The sequence below is a fragment of the Channa argus genome, chromosome 13 (assembly GCF_033026475.1).
Source record: "Channa argus isolate prfri chromosome 13, Channa argus male v1.0, whole genome shotgun sequence".
In the NCBI taxonomy this organism is placed as follows: Eukaryota; Metazoa; Chordata; class Actinopteri; order Anabantiformes; family Channidae; genus Channa; species Channa argus.
The window spans coordinates 6390183-6400112 of NC_090209.1; the positions used below are offsets into that span (position 1 = coordinate 6390183).

The window sequence follows — 9930 nt, forward strand, 5'->3', positions numbered from 1 at the left end:
GCCTCCATCTAGTGGCAAGAAGTAGCATGCAAGTTAGAGCCCATCTACATCAGGTAACACACAGTCAAAAAACCTTTAAAATACCTGTATTTAAAGATCAGGATAATATAAGAATAATGTTTTAAAAATGCAGATTGTCTTTGTAGTGACAATGGCTTTTATTTCCCAAAGCGCAGCTCCTTTGAATTTTTAAGTTACAGTCTGCAGACTCTTGTCAACCATGTTAGAAAAAATAATGTTGCAATGTTTTACTTGAACAAATAACCACCAAGCTGTTGAGCAAAAAATCATTTGAACATTTCTATAGAAACCATTGCTCCATCTAGTTCATCATAACAAAAAAATGTATTTAAAAAACAGACAAAGAAAAAAATACTGGACCATAAAATAATGTCAACAGAAAAACATAATTAAAAAACACAACAAAAAAAAACAACACACATAGCCTGAGCAAGAATCAAAGTAGACACGTAAAACTGGATGGATGACACTATAACTCAAAATAATGAATATGTGACTGATGGTTAATGGACATCTGTTGCTCCTACGGTCAATAGTCAATCTGATTAATTTAAATACACCTAAGATATTTCTGATCAATGACAGTGTTGGTCATTTCAAATAGTTAGAATGAAAAAATAAAGGGGAATAACACGAAACTAGTTAACTTCAATAAGACTCTAAGGCACTTTTTAACACACAGGAAGGGCTTGAAAAAGAGAAAAGTCACTGAAAATGCAGAAACCAAACTCAAGATAATCAGAATTATGATGTTAAACAATTCTCAAAGGACCCCTTCATATGTCAGTTGTATCTTATGTCCAAGTGACATAGTTACTTTTTACTACAGCATTGCATTAAGATGTTCATTAGACAAGCTGCTTGAGAACATCAATCAAAGCTTTACATTTTACACTTTTCCCTTTTTTCAAATCATGAGATATTGAGGTTGGAGGCAAGTTTTGTGGGTTTAATTCCCACTGTAATAAAAATACTTCGATCTACATCATACAGACACATCTTTACAGTACGACTCACACTGGTTAGATTATTTTCTTCTCAGGCATACAAACAAATTTCTGTCTGTTCAAACAATACAGTGGCATTAATTAAAGTGTAACCTGTTCATTTTACTGTTTATTATTCTGTCTGCTCCACTGCTGCGCAAATGTCCTCTTTTTGTTCTTCTGCTGAATTCTTTGAAGAAGCAGATGCATCTTTGAGTGTTTAAACTTCATCTGAAATTATTTTTGAAAAAAGTCAAGACGTTATAGAAAAAATGTCTTCTGTATAGGAAATAATGTAAACTATTATGCATTAAGAACCTCTATTGACAATATATATCTGAAGTATATGTTGCTCTTACCAGTAGATGCACTTGCGTGGTGCCGGGTGCTCTTGATTTGAAGGAAAATGGTGTAGGTGTCAAATGAAAACAGCAGAGCAGCAATTAAACCAAATACCTAAGAAACAACAGCTTAGAGTGAGAATCACAATGAAAGTCAGATTCCATGGCTGAGTAAACTACAACATCTTTAAACAATGCAAATAGGTTAAATGATTAATTTAATTATTTAAAGTTACAGTGGAGGATAAAAGTTTGTGAAGTCTATAGAACTTTCTCTATTTCTACAAAAACGTGACTTAAAACATGACCAGATGTAAATACAAGTGCTAAAACTAGATAAAGGGAACACAATTAAACAAATAAGTCTATTAATTGTGCCTTCAGTAACTGGTGTGACCACTTTCTTCAGCAGTAACTGTGTTTAACAGCCCTACACATCAGGCAGGAGGATGGTGCTAGTGGGCTTTCTTATATAATTGCAGCTGCAGGAGTTTCCACAGCATTTCTATAGGATTAATATCAAAGAAAAACAGTTTCTTCTCTTTTAACCATTCTTTGATGGAATGACTTGTAGATGGAATTACATGATCCACTTTAGAGATCATGCTATACAATGTTAGAGGGTCAGCTATACTTTTTATAGGTTAACCTGGTCTTCAGAAATCTTTGTTCGAGTCATGACGTCTACAAACCATTATTGTAACATCAGACTTTGATACTAAAGACCCAAATTTCTATTCAAACAAGGCAGGGTCTTTCAAGACGTAAACCTGCTTGTCATACTTCCCATGGATTACAACAAATGACTGCAGTAGTTTCCTCATTAAATGACATGATAATTTTACAGGTTCACATACTTTTGTCAAATACAAATATACATTATCTACCAACATATTTAGACCACAGTATTAACTGTACTTTTATTCTCCTTTGTTTATGAGTGGTCCCTTTATCTTCTTTTCGGACATCTGAACATGTTATTGGTCATATGTATGCAGAGACAGAGAAAAACCCAAAGGGTTACTAAACATTCACAAACACTTTAAGTTTGTTAATCAGATGCAGATGCATTCAGTCCTAAACACAGTTGTGTATGTATGAATAAAAGAGTCGGTGTAACAATGGCACAGGTTGGATTTACACAAGCCTACAGAATGTAATTTCTCTCTTGGAAAAAAGTCTGCAGCATTCATATAAGATGGGTTTCTGAAGGGTCAACCAAATTAAATATAAGACTTTTAAAGACATTTACAATATCACACATTACACAATCGTTCCAGCTAAAGTAATAAAGCTATAAATATAACCTTTAGACATCCCTGGATCATTTTGTTATAATTTGCCATTGGTATGTAACTATTATTCCTAAATAATATTATTAATTAATGTTTTTTGAATTAATTACTATCAGACTTATGGTCCATGAACAAACACATCTTATAAGGTCTGGAACATTAGTACTGGAGTTTTTAAATGACTTTCAGTGACTTTCAGGTTCAAACACATTTATAATAAAATAAATGTGTTTCAAACACATTTATAATAAAATAAATGTGTTTGAAATCTGCCTGATGAAGATCTAAGAACTGAAGCACATGCAAACTGGCGAAACCCTCTCAAAACTCTTGTGATTTCCTCCAAACTTAAACAGGAAGGAAGCATGAGATAAGCTAAAACTTAACAACATAATACACGCTGATTACTTTCACTGAATGTTGTGTGTGTTAACCCAGCAACTGACTGTGAGTTTCCCAAGTCGTCATGGTTCATACACACATAACATAACCTTTTCATAGATAATAGCTAACGGTTGTCAAAACAAGCAGTAAAACTTAAAGATGCAAAACATCTTCAGTATACAGTTGAGAAATCAGTCTGAGTCACGGCAGCTTAACTGACCCCGCCTGCGATAAGAGCACTGTCCTTGGCTCCATTAAAGACGCAGATCAGAGAAGTGATGATGTAAAGGATAGCACCAATACCAGCACGGAAAAAATCCTGCACAAAAGAGGAAGGCAGACTGTGAACTTTTTGCAATAATGCATATATGCATTTGTATGTGTGTGTGTGTGTGTGTGTGCTTGCTGGTGGTAAGATATGTAGCACACTTACAGTCCAGAGCCAGTTGACTAATATAAACTGCTTGTCCAGGTCCATCATAAAGATGACAAAGAAGACGATGGCGAAGATCATCTCGCAGATGGCCAAAGCAGAGTAGCCTCCATACACAGATGCGGCGTAGCAGATGATGATGATTAAACTGATTACCTAAGAATAAGCAGGAAATAGGGAAGTGGGAAAGAAATTACTATTTGAAGATATTACAAATATTGAACACTTCCTATAATACCTCAAACCTAGATGTTGTATCTCTTCTATGACTTCATGTAAGCCACAGGCATTTCAGTGGACAGCAGACTGATCATCACAGTGCACAGTAACAGATAAAGATCTGTGTCCACTAAACAGGTAAATAGCCACTCTGTAAATCAGTAAATCAGTTCAAGAAAGCCACCATTGTTTCCTTTACTCCAGCCAGTTCACAGTTCAACCTCCACCTAATAAAAAAAAAAATATATAAAAAGAAAAACATTTTCCACACAAAAGTTTTATGGATTATAATGAAATCTATCAAATATCAAATAAAAATCCATCAGTTTATCAAACACTGCTTTCATCTTAGACGTAGAGCTGTTCCATCAAACTCATATCATTCCATGTGAGGGAAAATAGTCAGTATGCATTCTTCTCAGTCCATTCCACTGAAATGCTGCCAATATGGAGAAATCATAAACGTAGCCAGCCTACGGTCCAGAACCAGTGTCAGCCTTTTTCAATAATGCTATTGTTGCAGCATTATTGTCAAACTGTGTGGGTCGGTGCTTTCACACAACGTGAACATATGAAGGGGTAGAAACTTTCAAATACTTTCAAGTTTTAAAGCATTTTCCAGCCCAACAGTAAACAATTTAGTTAAAGATGCTAATTTACTTTTATTATGGTATCAACTTTACATTGCTCTGTACATTTTTAAATATATTTTTGTCTGCACATATATTGATTGCACAACTAGACCAAGAAAATCAGCCATTACCTACCACTAACCTATAATCGGCTTACTGCAGCATGCATGACAATAGGTAACCAGTTGTCATGCATAACTGTACGTTAGTCCACCTAAGAACATTGACAATTACAGTTTTTTTCTAAATGGTCCCAACATATAGCCGGGACTGGGGATTGAACCACTGACCCGGTGGTCTGTAGATGACTGCCTTACCAACTGACCTGCAGCCTTGAGAAACTATTGTACATTTACTTTTTTAATATTTAATAATAAATTATGATATATATTTTTTCTAATTCTTATTTTTACTATTATTAGACTTTTTATGAAAGAGGATGCCAGCCTGCATTTCACTGCGCATTTATTTTGTTTAGATGTGACAAAAGATGTTCCACCTAAAGGATAATTAAAGTTATAATGAAATTGTAATGTTTTTCTGACAGCTAAATTAATTTCATTCATGACCCTTACAGACATAAACTGTTGGATCTGCATCTTAAAAAAAGCGCATGTTGCACATTGCAGACATAGACAACTCAGAAGCCAGTGTCAAATCACTGGGGTCTACATGTTACACACATGATGTAACAGAGTCGACATCAGCCCTGCATCTGTCACTGCTGACCCCAGCCCACTCCCACCCACACCCACAACTGGTAGACAAACATGTGGCCAGTAAGATGCATCAGTAGTTCATGTGTTCTCGAGACCGGCACAGGCTGCCTCTGTAGTGTGGCGGGGCGGCTGAGGCCAAGGTCCAAAACAAAGGGAGCCCTATTCAGTGCAGACCCGGCTGCTCTGAGGGCAGCGCCTACTGAGGAGGCTTATAAACAGAGAAACGCCCACTGCACAAGAGTCCCTTAGAACAAGAAAGACTCTAGATGTTGACACCTTTATGTTAATGGATCTATTTGCAGGGGATAAGCTTTAAAGAATCCCGGCGTGGATCGTGGATCACATCAGTATGAGCTGGTCTTTTAAACCGACCGGAGGAAAATTGTCGTTAACGGTTGGCTAAATATAGTCAGCAGCAACATGAGAGCCAAGAGCTCCTCCGAGGTGCAGAGACACACCAAACAGCAACAGTTGCTAAGGAAGTCACTTACATTTTGCGGCTGATTTTGCTCACTAAAGTGCATAGCATGTGTATTCAGAGTGAAATGGCAGTTTAGTCATTTCATCACCCCTTTTCCTCCTCATTTAGCCTTAGCCTTAACTTCCATTCTGCACCTAATTCTTTCCATAGTTTTATTCTCACAATAGAGTTTCCTACCAAACAGAAATCGCAGTTTCCAGTCATAAGGCAATGTGACCAATTTATATTCAAAGCTTTTACAGGTAGGTGAAATATCAGCTAAATGCATGACTCATCCTGACATATCACCACCACATGGCAGACAGAAATTTGCATTTTACGGGTGTGTGAATGTGACTTTAATGTTGTTCTGCAGCTTAAAAAACGTATTTAAATGCCATGCCAAACAAACATAACACTATATTTGGCTAGCTATGGAAATCTTTCAATAAAATCTGCAAAAAAGGACATTTTATCATTAAGAATTTTGTTTACCAGCTGGAAAATGTAAACCTCCCTATCCTGACTGCTGGGGTTAAACTCCTCATGTCCTATCAGATTGTTCATAATGAGCAGAAATGCCTTTTGTCTCCCATTCGGCTTCCACAGCTCATCCCTGCACTGTAAACTGTTTTAGACATTCAGCATTACAGATGATGTCCCTTAGAGTTAATCAGGCTATATAATAAAGTGTGGGAGAGGAAACAACAAAGTACAATGTGTGGCCACCGAAGTGTAAAACTAGGCTTGAATGGCAAACCAGAGATGTGGGCTAAAGAATTCACGCATTTGTTGGCCCCGGGAACAAATTTAAAACATAGTATGGAATTTCCATTAACTCCAGAATAAAACAAACGAAAAAGACTTTACAGTGGGTGGACCATTGACTACCACCATCTGAGCCTTCTTTATAATAAGCTCACTGAGCTATAAGGAAGGTTTTTAATCAGTGACACAAACTTCTGTCTTCACTTTTATAAACTAGGAAATAGTACACACAAAATAGTATTAGTATATATAGTATAGTATATAGTATATAGTATAAATAGTATAGTAAACAACTTTTTAAGCAACTGTGGTATTTGTGGTAATACTCCACAACTACTTCATGGTTTAGCAGCCCATTACTTTCATCGTGCATCATCGTTATGAAAGTATTAAAATCATTTACTAAAGGAAGGATAGCAGAAGAAAGCACACTATTAAAACCACTTAATTGTGATTAAATTACAAAAGGTCCTGCATTCAAAGGACTAAACTACTATTTAAGAAGGGAAGTATTACTATTATTGTATTACTATTTAAGTGCTATTTTAATGTTACATTTGGTCCACAGGTGAAAGATCGGCAGTTTGATCTGCAGCTCCTCCAGTTTACATATTAAAGGGTCCTTGACAAAGATACTGAACACCAAGTATCTCCTAGTGTGTATGTTCTTCACTTTTAAGACACACTGGATAAGAAAACATAAGCCAAATGACAAAAAAAAAAAAAAAAACATAAGAATGAAGAAATAAGATGTTATCTTATTAGATATTATCATCTCATTTTTTGAGCCAGACTCCCAGAACAACACTGTCAGTAAGACATTCCTTTCCTGACAGACACTTGCCCTGCCCTATTCCTGATTCTGACAGACACTTGCTGCTCTAACCAACCAGAAAAGGCCAAAGTCAGGGGGGAGAGTTCACGGCTGTCAGATATATGTTAGCGGTACTCCTCCTCCTACACAAAGGCTTCAACCTAACCCCTTCGGCTCATTCACACACCTTCATGCTCCTGATTCCTGCAGGAGGTGGAATGAAGAAGGCATATGAGAAGAGGTGGGCAGAACATGTCAGACCAGGGAGAATTGACAAATATTTCACATGTATTTACGGTTTGGTAGCATTATACATTCATCATATATAATGCATGTAGGGTATGAATAGTGGTAAAAAAAAAGACTCCTGAAGATGTATTTACATTAAGTACCTCAGAATTTTGCAGTACAGTGTTTTTACTTACTTGCAAAGTTAATGCAAAAAATGAGGTCTAAGTGACTCATGTGTTAAGAGAACACACTGTTGTGAATGCAAACAGAGCCAATCATGTGTAAATGTTGATCAAGATAAAATAAATATAAAGCTCTTTCCAGACAGGAAGTGGTTGTATTCTGCCACAACAGAGACATTAATACTAGGACAGTGTTGCTCTTAGATGTCTCTATTACCGTCAAGGTGGGTTTATATTCTTGTCATATTCTAATTACATTCTCGTTAGCCAGATATGAAAAGGTCAGTGGAAAAAATCACTCTATGAGTCTTATATATTACTAGGAAACGCAATATACATTTCATTTCTCTTCGCCATATTTGGGCCACCACGTCTCTGCCTGCAAATAGTATGCAGCCTGTTGTAATGAGGAGAAAAGGAGATGTGTGACAGTCACTGTGCTAAGTTAACCCATATGACCTTTCATGTGCCATTAACACTCGGCATTTGGCTCCTTTGTGCCAAATGAGAAGCGAGCAGAGCACAAGTGACAGGTGACAACCCCAAACTTCTGTCCATGATCCCGCATGTTCCAGACCACATGCTTTTCATTCTCTGCAAAAATAACTGCCTTCAGATCAACCGCACGAAGAGGAAAAAGTTATAAAGAAGAAAACAGGACATTTATGGCAGGAATAAAAAGGAAACGTTAGTACAAAACGTTGTAAAGGCTACATGCCCGGATCCCTACATCCTGTATCCTCATTGGGAAGAAAATCAATAACAATAGATGCTACATTAACCCACTTCCCATGTCGTAAATATTGATTGACAGACTACTTAAAACCTTCTTAACACAATCGCAAACATAAAACGTTTTGTAAGCATCTTTAGACGTTCATAAGACAATTGCGAAACCGCGACCATTTGCTCAGGAGCTCAACTTACTATTTCTGCTGCCAAGATTAAACCTTTTTGGGTCCTCACGTAAATTCTCAGCTTCTCCACAACGTTGGCAGCGGGGCTGGACGTGGTTGTATCGGCCATTCTGTAACAACTAACTTACTGTACTGACTGTATGTGGGAAGCGGAGCCTTGTGCGCCAGCTACGGACAAGCAGCGTTTGAAGAGAAAAAAAAAACTTGTTTTCAACCCCAAAGCGCATACGACGTGTTTCTGCTCCAGTGATGCCCGCTGCTTCCGCTAAAGTCAGCAAAAGGTTTTCCTCCTAAACTTCCTTGGCGGACGGTCCTAGTGAAAAACCTGGGGCCGAGCTCAGTCACAACCACAGCAGGTCAGTAGAAAAACTCCAGTGTGCTCGGCGGAAAAGGCGGAGCTGAGGAGCTGACAGCGAGGCGCTGCCTTTCACTTTCCCCGCCGCGATTCCTTCAGGTTCTGCTCTGAAACTCCACCACTCGCAAGTGCGTATACACTTACTCCACAACATAGGGCACCAAATACTACTTTAAAGTTAGTATGCTAGTACTCCAATAAAGGGCAACTTCACTTATTTTCAACGTGCTTTCTATAGCTTTACTTCAGGCTGTAAGATACATTCATACTTTTAAACTTCACATTGACTTCTCTATATTAAAATATTTCTCTGCATCTAGCTAAAAAACTTCTCCAGATGACATCATCATCATCATCATCATTAGGACCTGAAGAAAGTAACTAGTAACTAAAGCTTCAGAATAGATACAGCAAAGTGAAAGTACAATATTCTCTTTTGAACTGTGGATAAAAAGGTGCCTCAAAATGGAAATACTTCGGTAAGTACTGTGTTAGTACCACAACGTTTTATTCAAGTACAGTATAAGTACTTGAGTAGATGCACTTATTTACTCACCTTTGAGTACAACTCACTTTGGGATGTCACAGAAATGTGCATCAGTTTCTCTCTTCATACAGAGGTTGGATTGTGGTGGCCCAGATGTGTGCAGACTATGTATAATAATAGTTTGTGCATGTGCAGGCTATCAGAGACACACTGGCTCTGAATTATGTAGCAAATTATGAGAGGAGTACACATACACGTAGGTGGCAGTATCTAACATGCACTCCCCTCCAAAATTATTGGAAGAGTGAGGCCAATTCCTTTATTTTTGCTGTAGACTGAAAACATTTGGATTAGACATAAAAAAAAGATGAATATGAGACAAGAGATCAACATTTCAGTTTTTATTTCCAGGTATTTACATCTGGATCATCACCAAACTTTTGCATTCTTCTTTTCCAGGCTTTCACCCCAGCCTCTTTCTGTTGTTGTTTGTTCTGCTGGGTTTCGCTTGGTTTGGTTTCTTCTTTAGCAGGTAAAATGCTCTATAGGGTTTAAGTCTGGAGACTGACTTAGCCAGTCTAAAACCTTCCACTTCTTGCCCCTGACGAAGTTCTTTGTGTGTCTTGGGTCATTATCTTGCTGCACGTGGAAGGATCTCGCAATCATTTTGGTTGCATCTTTGTTTG

At 37.5% G+C, this 9930-nt stretch overlaps 1 protein-coding gene across 1 annotated transcript; it reads right to left on the reverse strand.

Moving 5' to 3' along the window:
* Positions 1 to 134: 134 nt before the first annotated feature.
* plp2b (proteolipid protein 2b) lies at positions 135 to 8750 on the reverse strand. The gene is made up of 5 exons (XM_067527141.1): positions 8413 to 8750; positions 3461 to 3616; positions 3248 to 3346; positions 1367 to 1463; positions 135 to 1238 (listed from the first exon to the last, which is right to left on the reverse strand). Exons 1-5 carry the CDS (start codon positions 8509 to 8511, stop codon positions 1228 to 1230), a joined length of 462 nt encoding a protein of 153 aa, XP_067383242.1. The 5' UTR covers positions 8512 to 8750; the 3' UTR covers positions 135 to 1227.
* Between the last annotated feature and the right edge of the window lie 1180 nt (positions 8751 to 9930).